This window comes from Peromyscus maniculatus, chromosome 7, assembly GCF_049852395.1.
Source record: "Peromyscus maniculatus bairdii isolate BWxNUB_F1_BW_parent chromosome 7, HU_Pman_BW_mat_3.1, whole genome shotgun sequence".
In the NCBI taxonomy this organism is placed as follows: Eukaryota; Metazoa; Chordata; class Mammalia; order Rodentia; family Cricetidae; genus Peromyscus; species Peromyscus maniculatus.
In genome coordinates this window covers 47,953,624-47,972,691 of record NC_134858.1, presented here as the reverse complement: position 1 = coordinate 47,972,691, position 19,068 = coordinate 47,953,624, and the positions used below count along the sequence as shown (strand labels likewise).

At 43.6% G+C, this 19,068-nt stretch overlaps 1 protein-coding gene across 4 annotated transcripts in view; it reads right to left on the bottom strand.

Annotated features, from left to right (window-relative positions):
* Alg9 (ALG9 alpha-1,2-mannosyltransferase) overlaps nucleotides 1–19,068 on the bottom strand; it is a 73,488-nt gene that overhangs the window by 46,623 nt on the left and 7,797 nt on the right. For all 4 annotated transcript variants that reach the window (XR_006074088.2, XR_013052477.1, XM_042280916.2 and 1 more), the window contains exons 4-9: nucleotides 15,403–15,473; nucleotides 10,600–10,688; nucleotides 8,650–8,785; nucleotides 6,193–6,280; nucleotides 5,938–6,043; nucleotides 1,011–1,133 (exon numbers count right to left, since the gene is read on the bottom strand). Coding sequence is in view for 2 of the 4 variants with exons in the window: in XM_042280916.2 (XP_042136850.1) it covers nucleotides 1,011–1,133; nucleotides 5,938–6,043; nucleotides 6,193–6,280; nucleotides 8,650–8,785; nucleotides 10,600–10,688; nucleotides 15,403–15,473 (613 nt within the window). In the remaining 2 variants the exon portion in view is untranslated. The remainder of the gene's footprint in view (nucleotides 1–1,010; nucleotides 1,134–5,937; nucleotides 6,044–6,192; nucleotides 6,281–8,649; nucleotides 8,786–10,599; nucleotides 10,689–15,402; nucleotides 15,474–19,068) is intronic.

Here is a 19,068-nt window from a genome sequence, read left to right as displayed (position 1 = left end):
TTCACAACCTGAACTCAATCCCAAGATCCCACAATGGAGAGCGAAAACCGCCTCCTACAAGTTGTCTTCTGGCCTCCACAATATACACTCCCCCAACATACACACACAAGTAATTTTCTAAATCTTTTTAAATAAGTGAAGATCCCCTCGCTGTCTAGACAGCACATGCCATATAAACCATTAACAAGAAAAGCTGAACAGGCGAGAAGGAAAGATCAATCATCTGGCACACAAATCCAACTGAGATGTCTCCTGGTAAATCTTTGCAAATCTCTCCTGAATTTCTGCTCAGATCTGTCTTCCAGAGCGCAGACACCAGATGCCCAGCTCCACCACTTGAGGAAACAGCAGCTGAATGACACAGGGTCAGAGCTGCAGCAACATGGGCGCCACACAGCAGAGGGAGCCAGGAGCATCGGTCCCCGGCCAGTGCAGAGCAGCTGCTTTAGCTCCAGCTTCAGAGTGTCTGCCTGCAGACGGATCACTGTCAACAGTCATCCCAGAGCCTCCACAGGGGAATGGCTCAAAAGGGCTGCTCTCCGGAGCTTTTCCAACATTGCTACTTCTCCGGTGATGGTAAAATCCCACTGACCTCCTTCCCTTCAGGCAGTGGTTCTCAACCTTCCTAATGCTGTGACTCTTTAATACAGTTCCTCATGCTGTGGTGACCCCCAACCATCAAATTATTTCATTGCTACTTCATAATTGTAAATTTGCTACTTTTATAAACTGTAATGTAAATATCTGATATTCTACCCCAAGGGATCACGACCCACAGGTTGAAAACCACTGCCTTAAAAGGATACAAAGCCCCATCTTGTTTATATCAAACAATTAACCAACCCTTAATATGGGTTCAAATAATCTACAAATACAGACTGAAATCTCAGTTATTCAACCATTTCCAAAGAGAAAAATGGAGACTAAAATAAGCAGTTTTTCCACTATTTAACCTGTTACTTGCTTTCTGTTCCCTCCCCCAAAACCTACCACCATCCTAAATCACTCACCATGGAATCTCTGCAGCAGGTACTCCATAAGAAAAGTCAGTGGCAAGACCAGAAGCGCCAAAGCAAAGGCAACATTGAAATTCAGAAACCCGTTGATTAAGTAGAAATACCATGGTTCTGTACCTGAGGGAGACAAATAGGGAATCATTACTGACGCCTTCAACACCAGCTACAGTATTTGACCTTTACTGTTTTCTGCTCAAGAAACACTGACAACCCAACACTCAACGAAAATCCATAAGCCTACGCTTTCTTTAGTGCTCAGGCACACACGGGAAGCACAAGAGCGGAAGACAGGAAACAGACTGGTTAAGATGCTTTGGATGGGAATTATTGGGTTGTAATCATTTCACGTTATTCCTACCGGTAGGAATTTAGTCCATCTACTCCTCTACCATAGAAGACGCAGAATTCCTCTCCTCTAGAGGGTCCAGTAACTTGGTGCCACTGCAGAAGCGTAGGCTCAGCTCTCACCAGCACTCAAGCTTAAGAGCTTTCATGCTGGGCTCCTGGGCTCCAGGAAGAAGACATTTCTGTTCTTCGTAAATTACCTACTCCCAAATGCCATGCCCAAATGGGACAGTTTCTCTAGTATTAATAGCTTAAGAGCACACAGCACATAAAGCTAAAAAAATTTTAAAACATCATTTGCACTTAACTGCAGTTTCTGTACTCTGTAGACCAAATAACAGATAAACTTGCTTGGAGCCATGCAGCCCCTTGAAAAGTTCAACTCCTATTTTATAGTCACACACATAGGGCACCATGTGTTTCATAAAAGGCAATAACTCAGGGCTAGGGATATAGTTCAGTGGTAGGGTACTTGCCTAGTATGTATGAAGCCCTGGGTTCAGTCCTCAGTAAAGCCAGATACACACATACACATTTTTGCTAACTATATATTTAGCAAAAACAACAGCTTAGCATGATTTTTGTGTGTGTTTCTGTGTATGTTTGTGTACAGGTGCCCACTGAGGCCAAAAGAGGAAGTCAAATGCCCTAGAGCAATGGTTCTCAACCTAGGGGTTGGGAAACCCTTTCACAGGGGTTGCGCATAAGATATCCTGCATACCAGATATTTACCTTATGATTCATAACAGTAGCAAAATTACAGGTATAAAGTAGCAATGGAAATAATGGTCAGGGGTCACTACAAATGAGGGACTGTATTAAAAGGTCACAGCATTAGGAAGGTTGAAAACCACTGCCCTAGAGCTACAGGGGGTTTTAAGCTGCCTGTCATGGTGTCAGAAACCAAACTCGGGTCCTCTGCAAGGGCAGCCGACACTCTTAACCACTCAGCCATCTCTCCAGCCTCCCCAGCTCCCCTCCCCCATTATGGTCAGAGACCCAGGTCCTGCTCAGAACTCAAAGGATTCAGAATGAACCAAAATGGCTGAAACACAAGTCTCACTCACACTAGTTTTTATTCTATCCTTAGACCTGAAATATGAACTAGCTCTCCTCCCTGCACATTTACCATTTTCTCATCTGCTTTCCCTCTGTATGATCACTTCAATCAGGCAGTGAATGACACGTGTAGGTTTTAATCAGTGTGTGTTGTGACATCTGCCTTGCACCATAGCAATTTCCTGCAATCAGCTTTGCTTACAGGGTAATCAGGAGGCAGAGGCAGAGGCAGAATCAGAAAAACCTGACTCTTGTAGCTTGCACAGCAAACTAAGGTTAAACTAAAATCATAGCGCTAGAGACACGTGGATGAGTAAGAGGGAAGCGGGTCTACTGTGGAAGGGCCCGGGTTCAATTGTGCCCCTCTGGGGAAAGCTCGTCCTATTCAAAGACAACCAAACGGCTAGGGACAGAAGCCCTGTCCCAAGCCATTCATTCGGGACATCTTTAATCTTTCATTTCTTCCCATTTAATCTCGGAGTTGTAGAAAATCTCTGGATGGTTATATTCTCAAGATAAAAAAATGTCTTCTCTGGGTTTCAAATTGGTGACTTCACAACATCAAAGCGTCCTAATGTTGGTCCCTGAGACTAGCCAACTGACAGCCAACAAGCATTTTAAAGTAAGTTACAAGTATTTTTCTTATTTGGTATCAAGAAAAATCCCACGTCAGCACTCTATTGGGCCCAACCAAAGCGGTTCTAAGATCTAACAGTAATGAGGTCCTGATTGAAACTCTAAAAATCAACCATCCATTCCTTCTTGACAACTTTTGATTGTAAACCTACAGTATACAAGGAGTTCCAACTCGAAGCTAGGATAGTATTCTCTGTAGGAAACATCTAAACGAGGAGAAGCTAACACTCTTAAAGAATGTAAATCAGACTTTTAAAAAAATTGTCGCCAGTTGTGGTATTACATGGCAGTAGGATTTGCTGAACGAGGCGGAGGCAGGAGGATCACAAGTTCAAGGCCAACCTGGGCTACAGAGTGAGTTCCAGGACAGCTAGGACTAAATGGAGAAACCCTGTTTCGAAAACAAAACCAAAATTTGTCAAGTTCAAATTCTGATCAGAGTAGAATTTGTGTTCTTGGAATAGTTCTATCAAGGAATCCTTAAGGCCAGCTACCTACAGTAATACACAATCACTTTCATGGCTGCTGAGACAATCCCCACAAAGCTTTTCCACTACTGAGAGAGGAACCAGTACTCGACATCCAAAACAGCAAAAGTAACTGGAGTAAAATTAAAGCAGACTTACGAAGTGGCACACACCCCTAAGGTTCTTCTCAACAAACACTGTGTGAAATGAACAGCAGACACCGGTGTCCAAAGGACTGGACACAGCTCTACTGTAACCCCAAACCTACTGCAGGGTCCTTGACCAACCCACTATTAAACTGGAAACATCCAGTCTTTCCTCTCCACTTTCCCTACTAGCCTGATTATTTCTAGAGCTATCTAGAGGACTACAAAACCACCTCACTTCCATATTTTCTTTAAAAAGTTTAATAAGCAGTCAGACTACCCAGCATATAATGGCCCATTTATGAAAACAGAGAAGCCAGATTTTCAAAATTAACAAATTAACCCATTCACCTATAAATAATGGATAAATTTCCAATTGGGTACATGTAAATTAATTTTCACCATGCAGTCTGGACTGTAGTCAAATGAAATCGTATAAACAAACCAAACTAAGGTGCAATTTAAAATATACGAACTTTCCTTAGCTGAAGGGAGACATCTAGAGGCTCCCAAAGCAAGCTACTAGTTTAACTGGCTATGCTACCAAACAAATATTAGACATGAAAGCTGACCTAGACACAGATATAATATCAACCTGATTCCCAACAAAACCAGGACATCCGGATATACAGAGTTTTCTAGAGACACCTAGAAGATTAAAAAAGAAACTACACTAATTCCAAGGGGGTAATTTGTTCATAAAGTATTTCCTGGCTTGGCTGATCTAAAAAATCTCTAACACATCCTTCAGTAACTAACCAGCTCAAATGCACTCAGAGACTGGAGTGGTTGAGTAAGAGATGGAGGTACCCAAGTTCCTGGAGACTACATCCCAGGAGGTACAGGCATCCAGTTTTTCTTCATCTTAAACTGGACCATCTACTCACTCTTTCCTGCTGACTCTAGTCTCATTTGCTCACCTTGTAGATTTTCCAAACTTTCTTCCCCTCCCCCCAAAAAAATACTAACATCAAGCCAGGCAGTGATGGGGCACGCCTTTAATCCCAGCACTTGGGAGGCAGAGGCAGGTGGATCTCTGTGAGTTCGAGGCCAGCTTGGTCTACAGAGCAATATCCAGGACAGGCTCCAAAACTACACAGAGAAACCCTGTCTCAAAAAAAAAAACTAACATCAAATGTGTGTGTATGTATAGGAAACATATGTAGGAATATACTCCTGAAAGTTAATAGTATTACATGGAGATGATGGGGCTATGTATTTATTTTCTTTTTGTTATTATATTCATTTTCTGATAATACAAAGAAGTTTGGTTTTTGTTGTTGGTTTGTACTTGTTTTTGTTTTTGAGATGTAGTTTCTCTGTATAAAAACCACAGCCCTGGCTGTCCTGGAACTCACTTTGTAGCCCAGACTGGCCTTGAATTCACAAAGATCCACCTGCCTCTGTCTCCCGAGTGCTGGGATTAAAGGTGCGTACCACCACAGCCAGCTGTTTCTTAAGACTGGAGTCTCATGGCGCCCAAGCTGGCCTCAAACTTGCCATGTAGCTAGCCTTGCACTGCTGCTCCTGCCTCCACCTCCCCCAGTACTGGAACTACAGGCATGCACCACCACCACCACCACCACCACCACCACCACCACCACCACCTCCACCTCAAAAGTCGTTTATGATTTTAAAAAGTTTGTTTTTGTTGTTCTCTGTGTATGTAGACCAGGCTGGCCTCAAACTCACAGAGATGCGCCTGGCTCTGCCTCCCGGGTGCTGGGATTAAAGGCGTGCGCCACCACCATCCATCTAAAAAATTTTAAAGGCATCAAAACCATAGCATAAGACAGGCTGGATGGTCAACTCTGTAGTTCTGTCACTTGGGAGGTTGCGTCGGTAGGTTTGCTACAAGTTTGAGGCTAGTTTTGGCTACCACGTGACACCACGCGTAGCCAGCACTCCTTAAAGCTCTTTAGGTCTGGATCTAGGGATAATGCTCAGCAGCACGGAGGGTCAGTGCTGACTGCCACACCAGTCAAAGAGACGCAGGGGCTATGTTATCACTGCACTATAGTCAAGAGCTCTGTGTTCAGCAGAAAAGGACACAGCACAAAGTGCCACATTTGCCCAGGGCATGCTGTTATCCCAGTACTAGAATGTAGCAAGCAGATCAGCAGTTCAAGGCCAACCTGGACTACACCTGGAGCACACAGGGAAGGACGGGGAGGGAGGGATGTCTTGATGAAATGAGAAAACTGGATTCGAATTGTGAGGTAAATTAAGCTGTTTTCCACTTTTTCCTGAAATTTTCCAAAGCCTTACCATAAAGATCAGGCCCATGAGAAGTAAAGACATTATACAGAACAATGTTGAGAGGAGCAATCACCAACTTCCCATAATAGTAGCTGTCAATGACCACCACGGGTACCTAAAGTAAAAGAAAAAACAGCAGATGTAGTTTTCAAAATGCTAATGGAAGGACTTCAGAATGAAAAATAAAATGAACTCCTGACATTTCCTTCCCAAATCAGAAACTACTTAGACCATGAGAGTAAAACAAGAGAAAAGGAAACTCACCAGGAAGAGAATTAGGGCCACCAGCGACCAATGGAAGAAACTCTTCCACCTGTTTTTCAGGGCCAGCGAGTCAAAGGCGATGGGTAAACTATTCAACAGAGAAACACAGCAAGGCGTTAGTGAAGCAATAAAGACTTAGGACAGAGCGAAGACGCCCGTGCTGAGCAGAGAACCAAGCAGCTCTCCCAGGTGCACAGAAGAAAGGAAGCTGGTATGTGACAAGATGTCTTCTCAAAAATAAGCTGGTCTTTCCAAGGACCCATCAAGAGAGATTTGCCACAGACGGACAGGAAACAGACACTATGCTGCTGGACCATCTTGACACTGATCTATATGTACTGTGCATGTAAGACATATTCACTGTAAATTCACGTACACTGTTATCCTACACCTACCCAACAAGCACCAACCTCTCCCTTCTGAAATTAACGAGGATTTTATTATATACTTTTACATGTAAATAAATAAATTCTCACGTGTGTGGGAGTCTGCAGGTGCCATGGCGCATGTGGAGGTTAGGAATGACTTTGAGGAGTCAGTTCCGTTCCCTCCGGTTATGTGGATTCCAGTAATTAAAGTCAGGTCTCCAGATTTGTATGTAAGTGTCTTTCCTGCTGAGCCAACTCTCCCTCAGTGGCTCTCCACTGCATTTTGAGAGAGAGAGAGTCAACCACTGACCTAGAGCTTATCAGTTCATCAAGGCTAGCTGGCCAGCGAGCTCTAGAGACTCCTCAGTCTCCACCCCAGCCCTGGCATTCCAGAAGCACCACACTTGCCTTAAGTGTGTGCTGGGGATCAAACCTGAGTCCTCAGGCTTGCATGGCAAGCCCTTTACTAAATTATCTCCTGAGTCTCCAAAAATCCTTTTTACCACATTAAATCTGCTCTTTGTTTATCTGTTGCTGTGGTGAGGTCCTATACATTCTAGGCAAACATTTTACTACTAAGCTATACCCTATAAGTACTTTTAAAAATATGGAATACTATATTTAAAATAACATTCATAACAACTATTAAGATTTATTTTTTAGTTATGTGTATAACATACATTTGTATACGTGAGTGCTGATGCCTGCAAAGTCCAGAAGAGGGTACCTGATTCCCTGGAACTGCAGTTACAGGCAGTTGGGAGCCACCCATCACGGATGCTGGGAACCAAAGTCAGGTTCTCTGCAAGAGCAGTATGTGCTCTTAATCACTGAACCATTTCTCTGGTCCAGTCAGGAAGTTAAGGCGGCACAAACCAGGAAAGAAGTGTGGAAACAAAGAGTAGGGAAGGAAGTGGAGACACAAAGTCAGGGAAGGCACTGGAGCAAGAAAGGGGAAGGGGGGCAGGAGAAACGCCCTAGCGATGAAGAAGAGCATGCGCTGCAGGAGGAACGCCCTAGTGATGAAGAGCATGCGCTGCAGGAGGAACGCCCTAGTGATGATGAGCATGCACTGCAGGAGGAACGTCCTAGCGATGAAGAGCATGGGCTGCTCTTCCAGAGGACCCACCTGGCAGCTTCATCCCAGGGGATCTGATGCCCTTTTCTAGCCTGCAGGAATACTGCATACATGGGGTACACAGACATACATGCACTCCTTGCACACACATATATATATTAATATATATAATATATTATTATAATTATTATAATATAAATATATATATATATATATTTTTTTTTTTAAGAAAAGAGAAGGACAAAAGGAAACATTTCAATCCTGGGTGACAAGGAAAATAGCAGCAAAGAATGGAGCAGTGTGAGAAAACATCAGCAGTCTTTAGAAGAAAGAGGAAAGGGATTAGCAGGAGAGGGAGAGGGACAAGAGAGTGTACTCTGGAGAGGGATATGGCTGGAATACATTGTACAATTGTATGCACATTGTATGAAAATGTCATAGTGAAACCCAGTATGTATAATTAGTACATGCTAATAAAAGCATTTTAAAAAGCAAGCATAATGTTAAAGGCAAATTACCTCAAATCTTACTGTCTATATTCTCATTTATAAAATACTAATTATTGCTGGGAGGTGGTGGTGCACACCTTTGAGCCCAGCTCTCAGGAGGCAAAGGCAGGAGGATCTCTGTAAATTCAAGGCCAGTCTGGTCTACAGATCGAGTTCCAGGACAACCAGGGCTACACAGAGAAACCCTGTCTCAATTACCCAACCCCCGGCCCCCCAAAAATACAAATTATTATATTTTCTTGCAGTGTTGTAAAGTTTAGAAATAAAACTTTTGAATGCTAGCAATGCATAGCATTCACCAGGAGCCTAGTAGTGATTCCTTTCGTTAGAATAAATCACATGAATAAACAATGAGAACAATCAGCTTTTGTTCCAGAGTCTCTGTCAGTCAAACTGATTCCTTTAACTTTAGTTGCTGGCTGGACAATCTGCATTGGATACAACACTTGGATTGACCAGATGTCCAGTGGTATACAGGAGAGGAATAACTTAAGTTTCTTACCCAAGGGCTGCGCTAAACGGCCACCCTAGGATAGCCCCGGCTGCTACTCCCAGCACAGCAATGGGTGTCTTGTCCATATACCACCCGGTCATGGCGATCAGTGTGGTGTACATGCAGAAGCTGCTAGGAAGGAATGCTACAAGCGTACAGAAACGAAAAGAAAAACAAGAGTCCAAGATTAGATACTGATTTTTAAAAATTCATCTGCACTGCAAAATGCCAATATTATGAATCGATTTTGTAAAAACACTATGAGAAACAAAGCACTAAGGCTAGAGAATTGGCTCAGTTGATAGAGTGCTGGCCTATAACGCACAGAGCCCTGGGTTCAATTCTTAGGCCACAAAAAACTGGGCATACCCCTCAGGGGGTAGAAGCAAGATCAGAAGTTCAAGGGCACCCTCAGCTGTGCAGCAAGTTTGAGGCCACAAGAGGCCCTGTCTTGGGCCTTGAGCCCCTGGGTAGAAAGAAATACACAAAAGGAGGAAGTGAAGGAAAGAGATGGGCAGTCAGAGGACATTCCTTTTCAAAAAACAAAGCTCACTGATTTTGATTTCCTCACATCTCTTTTCCAAGTACACAAGGCCCCAAGTTACACAATAGTAGCCATCCACTCCTCTCCTGGCTTGCACCTAAATTTAAAGCTTACAAAAGCCAAGAACTTCCAACTTTATTTTAGGGAATATAATTCAAGACTCAGACCCATTGCAGATGATGTATTGGTTTCTTCAGCTCATCTTCTGTTATGCTTCTAAGACATCCTGGCTCACCCTGTATCCTATGGGGACACTAGGAAGCCTTCTCAAGGCTCAGAGCTACAGTCTGGCCTTGGCATGGCCCCTTAATTATTACATTTGCCATAACTTTGTCATGGCATACAATAGTCTGAACACACTCAAGGCCTTTGTAACAACAGCAAGATATTCCTAACAACTCTAAACAAAAATGTGGCTTCTTGTGCTTTATAAGGCCTGATTCCTGGAGCAGAAAAGTCAGTTGATTCTCACAAGAACAGAATGAATAGGCAGTGAAATTTAAGACACTCAGCAAGGGTCCACTTCAAAGGCTCTACGGTAAAGACTCTGAATTCATGAGTGCCACAACTGACACTATAAAACTAAAACTCACAGGAAGCTCCACACACATACAATTCTGTTTCTGGATTAAGCAAAGGAACTAAAACATAAAACATGTGAGATGTGACTTTCACAGATAGATTCTAAATACTGAAGTCAATTCTAGCTGCCAGCGCAGAGTAGGAAAGAGCAGAAATATCTGAGGTCTCTGCTAATCTTGATGAAACAGATGAGTTTACTACAGTGGATCTCAAAGCTGGTCTAGGTGGAGCCCAGAGGTCCCTGTAGAACATTCATTTTGATATATCCAATGAAGAAAATGCTAACCATGCAACTCTGGACAAGGTACAATTGTATATATTTAGTGTATGTACTAGAGTCTTGATTATATAAGCATTAAACTAAAATTGAGATAATTTAGCAAGATAATTTTTCTGGAAAATGAGAAACAACCTATCTTTTGCAGCAGGCTGCCTTAGCTCAGAATGTAAGTCTTCAAGGGCAGCACAGCTGAAAAGCCACCAGTCCTACTGAGAACCTTTATTCTAAGTGTCCAGAAGCTAACTATAAAAATAAATGCCCAAGAGATGGAACCTCTGTAGAATACATCAAATAACAGGCAGAAAACAGAACCATCAATCAAAAATACTTTCCTCCTCCTAAGGGCCAAGAAAGGAAGTGAGCCACTAGGAAGGAGAAGGAACAGAAAGTATCCTGTGAGACTGCCAGTTCCACTACTCATGAATCTGTGCAGTTCACACAACAGTGACCTGCCAAGCACTCGTGTATATAACCTTGTTGGACGAGTGCTTCCTTTCAAGACAACTGTATAGGAAGGTAAAGCTGCTACCCCCTCATCTGCCCTTCTACTTACCTGATGATGAACAAAACATGCCAGTGCTGAGCACCAAGAAGGCCAGCATCATTCGACTCACATGCAGCCCAAATTTCTTGCACACAGCCCTGGAAGAAAAGATAAAGACCATTAATATTGTGGATACTAAGCAACAGAAACTGCAAAGCAAAGAAGAAATGCAGGCCTGTGTGAGAAATAACAATGAAGAGCTAAAGTCAAATATAGACCTGCCTAGACTTGTTAGCAATTTCATATGCACAAGAAACCCAAACCTCTTACTCCTGACACAGAAAAGCTCCTTAAGAGGAAATGCATTTAAAAGTTGTTAGGAATGTCATGTGCATAAGAAACGGGCTTCTTACTCTTGGCACAGAAAAAAGGCTCTTCTTTAAGAAAAGCTGCATATTTTAAATTATGTCTACTATCAATAGGGAAATAGTATGATATAGTGAGAAATAACAGATCCCAGGTTCAGGTAGGTTCAAATTCTGGCTCTGCCATTTACCAGCAGTGGCTAATTATCTGCCAGATTCTACATCTGTAAGATAAGGATAACAACCACACCTACATAAAGTGTCTGTGATAGTTAATGCCGGGAAAGTACTTAGTAAAGTGCCTAGCACAAGTTGTTCAGCAAAGATTGTTCTCAACACAGATGGCAGAAAAGTAGAGAGGGATGCCTTGTGCAGTGGTGCACACCTTTAATCCCAGCACTCAGGAGGCAGAAGCAGGCAAATCTCTTGAGTTCGAGGCCAGCCTGGTCTACAGAGTGAGTTCCAGGACAGCCATGGCCACACAGAGAAACTCTGTTTGGAAAAACAAAACAAAAGCAAAGAACGATAATACAAGGGGTTAAAGGTTTAAGCAGTGATGGGGGAGGGGAGATAAAGAAGAGGGGCAGACTAATCAAAACTAAGGATGTATGGAAGCCTACTACTTTGCAAGCTAATCAAAATATGTCATTATTGAAAAACAAAAAAAAAAATTTTAAGGTTTCAAAAGAGGTACCTTGCATGAGTAGACAATGCTGTTCCCAGATGACATGGATTATTAAATGAAAATATCAACAGCAGGCATGGGACACTTCCCTATGAGCTATTGGTCAGGGAGTTCCCAGAGGTCCCCAAAACAACCCATGCTATTTCCAGTGATCCTTTTCCCTTTTCACAACTAGATAACACCCTATTGCTGAAGGTACCACAAACTTTGTTTGCAGACAAAGAAATCAAACTAGAGCTAACCTGGAAACGGCCTCCCTGCTGGCTAGCATTCATGGTGCTGGAAGGTGCACCATAGACAATTGAAGGAGAAAAGCCATCAGTGATCTTCTCCAGCAGTGAGCCCTGAATGCCATAATACAAACCTGCCAGGCAAGATGTGTCCACAGGTCCAACAGTGACTACTGTGAAGAGGTAACCAAATGCGTTCTGATGGATCTGAGTCCTCCTCCACAGGAGGACTTCACGCTGAAACTGCACCCTGACTAAAAGCCCACTGCTGGGCAGACCCAGGCTGCAGTGGTAAGCTGCTGTCTCAGTTTTCTAAATGGACATGTTGTCAACTGCCTTCTGGGGCTGGAGAGATGATCCAATGGTTAACCAGCACTGGCTGCTCTTCCACAAGACCAGATTTCAGTTACCAGCATCCACATGGTGGCTCACAACCATCTGTAACTCCAGTTCCTAGGGATCTGGCACTCTCTTTGGGCCTCTTAGGGCACCAGGCACATACAAAGCACATATACATACATGCAAAATATCTTTACACATTAATTTAAAAAAATCTTTCTAAGTATTTGTTTCTATCCATAGATTAGTGCTGTACTCAACCTTGGGCAGAGAAGCGTCAGTTTACAGTGGTCAATGTTAATGGAGAGACCCTAACCTGCCCAAGTGATGAGAGTAAGTGACCACTGAGTGCTCAGCCCTCAACGGACATCTGTATAAAGCACCAGCACCAGGGTTCAGAAACATGACTGAGGAGGGGATGGAAAGATTGTAAGAGCCAAAGGAGTGCTCTGAAATCCTGTCTTCTGGACGTGACAGGTCCACGTCCCTCATCAACTCACTGCAGCGGTGACTATCGGCACAAGACCAAGTCCGTCAACATTCTAGCATAAACGAGGGAGGGCTTCCGAGGCCCTACCCACAGCTGAGGATCTACTGGTATTGATGGCTACTGGCAAGGGAGTCATTTTTCTTGGGGATGTAGCGGTTGGTAGGTGGTCTGTGTTCTCGTGAATTGTTGCGCACCCATTGGCATGCAAGCAGCACTTATAGAACTCAGCGGGGATTTTTTGTTGTTGGTTTTGGGTTTTTTGGTTTGGTTTGGTTTTTGGTTTTTGGGTTTGTTTTTTGTTTTTCTGTTTTTGAGACAGGGTTTCTCTGTGTAGCCCTGGCTGTCCTCGAACTCCCTTTGCAGACCAGGCTGGCCTCGAACTCATAGAGATCTGCCTGCCTCTGCCTCCAGAGTGCTGGGATTAAAGGCATGCGCCATCATACCCAGTGCTGCTATTGATTTTAGTATTTTTCATGTGTTAGGCATGTTCTCACTCAGGTTTATTTCATCTGTTTCTTCCTGAAATGGTTTTGATTCATCTTTTAGAAGTTCTTTTAGTGAGAATATATTAATAATTTCTCTAATTTGTAGCTGGTTTTTCTTTTCGTGTGTGGTTTTTGTTTTGTTTTTTGTTTGTTTCTCTGTGTAATAGCCCTGGATATCCTGGAACTCACTTTGTACACAAGGCTGACTGTAAACTCACAACCACCAGCACCTGGCTGGCTTTTCTTTTTTTCTTTTTTAATTGGAAATCTGTATTTAGCTCTTGATCTTAAAAGACAGTTCAGCCCAGTACACACTTTTAGCACGGCTGGCGTTTGCCTCGGCATTCTGTTTTGTTCTGCTAGGGATGGAGCCCAGAGCCGAGCACGGTATTCAAGCGCTCTACCCTCCTGGCTGAGCCCTCCTGGCTGAGCCCTCCTGGCTGAGCCCTCCTGGCCCTCTCACACTGTGAGGTGCCCTGTCCGCTGCTGTTGATGGCTCTTCTCTGAGGGTCTCACTGCTCGGCAGGCCCTTACAGGTACTCCAGTAACTCCTCATCCAGTTTCTTTATCTCTGGTGCTGTACACGATTTCACTAAGTTCTTTTTATATTCCCATACTAAGATGCAAGACTTACTGAACTTATGGATTACCTCCCTTTCCCACTAACTCTGGAAAACTGTGAGCTATACTTCCCTGAATATTGATTGCCTCTTCTAATTCTCTATATCAGATCTAGACACCTTACACGTTAACTTCCTCTATATTTCTTTTTTTCTCTATACTTTATTCCTAGCAATTTCTTCAAATTTATCTTTCACTTTACTACTTTGCTTACTAGCAGTCTTAATCTGTTTAGACTCTGAGTTTTAAATATCGATGTTATATAAATCGTACTGATGTGACACACACATATATGTATATAAGCATATATATAAAGTCAACATAAAATAATTACATTTTCGAGCCGGGCGGTGGTGGCGCACGCCTTTAATCCCAGCACTCGGGAGGCAGAGCCAGGAGGATCTCTGTGAGTTCGAGGCCAGCCTGGGCTACCAAGTGAGTTCCAGGAAAGGCGCAAAGCTACACGAGAAACCCTGTCTCGAAAAACCAAAAAAAAAAAAGAAAAAAAAAAAAAAAAAAAAAAAAAATAATTACATTTTCATCTCTAGACGCTCTTACTATTTTTCACACTGGCCTGGTAATTTCTGGAGGTTCTTGTTTCTCTTCATGTTTTCAGTTCCCTCTTTCACTTCTCCACATACAATGCTGTTTTCATTTTAATAATTTCTAATAAATGAAGATTCACAGGCCAGCTTTCTGGTGACTGTTATTTCTGCTCGCTCTTCAATGTCTTGTCTCTTTGTGATTTCCCTGGTGTGTGTGGGACCTTTACTTTGACTTCTTTGCTCTTTTCTCAAGCCTCCTGGAACTGAACCCAGAGCCCCGTGCAAATGAAGCAAGAGCTCGCTACAGAGCCATTTTCCAGCCTGACTGTCATACTTTCTTGGGCAGCAGAACTTTACTCCTGGTGATTTTCTGACATCTGCGTTAAGAGTCCTGTTCCCTAGGGAAATGTTTACATGATGCATGGAACCTCCACTAATCCAGGACAATTTACCATAAATCCCATTGTGGGACTCAGGAGATGAGACAGGTGATTTGAATTCAGGCCCAACTCCACATGAAAACCAACTTATGGCTACAATCCCCAGAGGGAGCACTGGGTTTGTTTTTACCTCTACTCCTGTCAGAGCTAAGGCCAAAAATTAATTTTAATCTGGCACATCTAACTATAGGAAGACTTTTAATAATGATCCTTAAGTCTGAGTACCTCTTTTAATGTGTTAAGGCACTATTAAATTTAATGGTTTTTATGTGTTACATTTTTTAAAAGGCAGCTATTTTATTGCTAGAATACTTCAATGCCTAATGGATTCATTAATATTCAATCAACTGAGAGCTACTCGCTGTGAGGCAGTGTATTGAGGGCAAACGAGAGCAGAATCTTACACTGGGAACAGTCTCCCATCAGCTCAGCTCTAGGGAAAAGGTGAATCTGTCCCTCACTTAGAACCAAAAATAAGGTTCACTAAATGCTGCTAAGACTAGCGGGACATGTACTGCGAAGTAAAATCAGAGGTATGCCAATGGGAACAGGAGCTAGAAGCACTCCTCCTCAATTACCTTTCAGACAAGAAGCTGTCCTTAGCTACAGCGCCAGAAGAGAGAAGGAGCTGTCAGAGATCTGTGCTACAGTGTGCAAAGTTTTGATACTTACTTATAAAAGTAGAGTTCACAAATACAGCTCACAAAAGCCAGGAGACATCTCAAAAAGTAGAAGACAAGAATCTGAAAGAAATCCAGAGTGAAAAAACAGAAGTCAGCAACATGAGCCAAAAAGCTTGTAAGGATGGAAAGTTGTCATTTGCTGTTGGTAAACTGTTCTACAAACTGATACAATCCTCCTGAAAGCTGAGTTATTGAGAACCACACAAATTTCCAGATCCCCAGACTCGGTGTACCTACTTCCTTTACTGCAGGAGGGGTGGGAGCTTCCATTCATAAAAACATCTATTGCAGCGCTATTAATTTAGTAAAAACTGCAAAATATCCAGTGATACGTAGATATGCAACTAATCATGCCACATCTATTTCAGAGAGTACTGAACAAGTACAAACAGTCGGGGTTGCAAAGATGGAAAAACGTGATACCCTGCTCATTTGTTGCTAGCCCAATGAGTCCTCTCCTTCTCCCTCCCTCTCTCCTTCTAAATACAGCATCTCACACTGTAGCTCAGGCTATCCTGGAACTCACCATGGATCCCAGGATGACCTAAACCCACAGCAATCCTCTTGCCTCAATCTCCCAAGTGCTAGGATTGTACATATAAGCCATAAACAGCCATAAAATTTTAAATACTGATTATTTACAAAATACATCAGCATTACAGCTATGGAAACCCCATGCATAGGAAAGGCTGGAAAGACACACAATGGTCAGAGGAGATGCGGCAGCCTACTGGGGTTAAGGTGTTTAACTCCTATCTTCTAAATGTCTGCACTATGGACTAATTAATTCTATAATTAATGGCACAAGTTTAGTAAAAATAACAATAAGGGTTATATTGACTAGCTCTTAAGATCTACTTATTTTTATTTTATGCATATGTGAGTTTTGCCTGCCTGCATGTCTGTGCACCACTTCCATGCAGTGCCCCAGGAGGCCAGAAGAGGGCATCGGATTCCCTGGAACTGCAGTTACAGATGGTTGTCTTAACTGCCATGTGGGTGCTGAGAAGCAAACCCAGGTCCTCTGGAAGAGCAGCCAGTGCTCTTGAACCGCTGAGCCACCGTTCAGCCCCTTGCTTAGCTGCTATACTATAGAGCACTGTATGTCAAGAGTGCTGCATCCTCACAGCTGACTCTGCTTCCACACACAGAAAGATAAATGTAAGCTGCCAACATGGAAACCTTGCCCGTGCTTATCACTGCAAACAACCAAATTCCCGATGAGTTTTATAAAGAGCCCATGAGTCAGGTTCATTAATAGACAACAATGGCCCCTGTTACAGGCGCCGCAGGGGCAGATGATTTAAGACAAGTGTCTATGATAAGGACTCCTCATGAGCAACGCTTGAAAGTTAAAAAAGAAATGAACGAGCTGGAGAGGCGGCTGAGAGGTTAAGATCACATACTACTCTTTCAGAGGACCCAAGTTCAGTTCTCAGCACCCGTGTCCAGCTCCAGGGGATCTAACACTTTCTTCTGGACTGTAGACACCTGCACTCTCACGCACACACAGACACACACACATAATAAAAATGAATTTTTTTAAAAATGAACTGGAGCCGGGCGGTGGTGGTGCACACCTTTAATCCCAGCACTTGGGAGGCAGAGCCAGGCGGATCTCTGTGAGTTCAAGGCCAGCCTGGGCTACCAAGTCAGTTCCAGGAAAGATGCAAAGCTACACAGAGAAACCCTGTCTCGGAAAAAAAAAAAAGAAAAGAAAAGAAAAAGAAATGGTCTAAGAATGTTGAGCAGCAGGACAATGACGCCATCAGCTCCCTATCAGCACTGTAACTCAAAGTCCCAGTCAGTGCAGAAGGAAAGAGAAAGGAGGTCTAAGGGGCAGAATGGGAGAGAGAAAGTGTATAGCTATGGTTGGTCCTGAGCGTTTGAGTTCTAGAAGCCTGGTCTCCAGAGAGGACATTAAGATGATGAATGTACAAGAAGCAGGCCCAGTAGACAAGCAAGGAGGCTTAGTGGGTTCTGCTCAATGAACAAATTAATACTCTCTCAGAAGGGGCAGGTCCTCATGGGACTGGGTGAGTTCCCCTGAGAAGGGGCTGTCACAGACTGAGTATGCTACCTCGGCTTTGCCCTCAGGTACACACCTTGTTTCCTTCTGCTCCTCCTTCAAATGACACAGCCAGGGTGCCCTTACCAGAATGCTGACGCTGTATCATTTCAATTCTCCAATCGTTATGAACACCAGGCTAGCCTCAAAAAAAAAAAAAAAAAAATCGCTGAGATCCCCCTACCTCTGTCTCCCAAGCGCAGGATGAAAGGCCTGTGCCACTACACCCAGCTGTTTGTTTCCTTCATAAACGACCCCGCCTCGGGTGTTTTGCTATAGCGACATAAAATGGATAAGGACAAACACAACTGAGAAAGCCGAGAGCTTCGGTTGACAAACCACCGGCATCAGCCTGGAAATTTGCAGAGACATTCAGCATAAAGATCAAAATACAAACTCAGTTATGTTCCACCATTGTAAAAGGGGGGAGGGGACCAATGACAAGTCTCCTAAGAGACAGGTAAAAAGAACGCTAACAGAAGATAACAGGAAAAACATTCCTGCAACTTGTGGGATGAAGGAGGAGTTCCTTTAGAGACCTAGGACCCAGGAGAAACCTACTTGACTATGTCAAAGGTAAGGATTTCAGCAAAGAGCTGCGGACAAGTCAACAGAGCTGGCGCTCTCAACAAAATGATACTTGCAGGACATCTACAGACCAAAAAGAAAAGGAGGAAATCCAACAGCAGCTAGGTGAGGAGGCTCACATCTTTTTTTCCCCCATTCTTTTGTTATTTTATTTTTTAAACAAATTTATTTTACATCCCAGGCCCAGTTTCCCTTTTCTCCTCTCCTCCCAGTCCCTTCCCCCACTCTCCCTGTCCCCATCCCCCAAACCACTCCTCCTGTTTAGGAAAAGGCAGGTCTCCCATGGAATATCAACAAAACATGGCACTTCAAGTTGCAGTAAGACTAAGCCCCTCCCCATGCATTAAGGCTGAGCAAAGCAACCCAGTATGAGGACTAGGGTCTCAAAGCCAATAAAAGAGTCAGAGACAGCCCCTGTTCCCACAGTTAGGAGTTCCACAAGAGGACTCTACACTACTGTAACATATATGCAGAGTGCCCAGGTCAGTCCCATGCAGGCTCCCTGGCTATCTGTTCAGTCTCTGTGAGTCCCTATCAGCCCAGGTTAGCTGATTCTGTGAGTTTTCTTGTGGTGTCCTTGACCCCTCTGGTTCCCACACTCCTTTCTCTCCCTCTTCTGCAGGATTCCCCCAAACTCAGCCTAATGTTTGGCTGTGGGTCTGCATCTGTTTCCATCAGTTGCTGGATGAAGCCTCTCTGATGACAATTGGGTTAGGCACCAATCTGGTCACAGGAGATGGCCAGCTCAGGTTATGCATCCATTATTTCAGGAGTCTTAGCTGGGGTCATCCTTGTAGATTCCTGGGAGATTCCCTTGTGCCAGGTTTTTATCTGACCCCGAAACGCCTCCCCTTTCCAGTAGTCTCTTTCAGTACTCTCCCCCTCCATCCCCCACCAACCTGATCTCTCATGTTCCCATCCCCAACTGCCCTCAGTCTACTCATGAAATCTCTATTTCCCTTCCCAGGGAGATCCAGGCATCCTCCCATGAACCCTCCT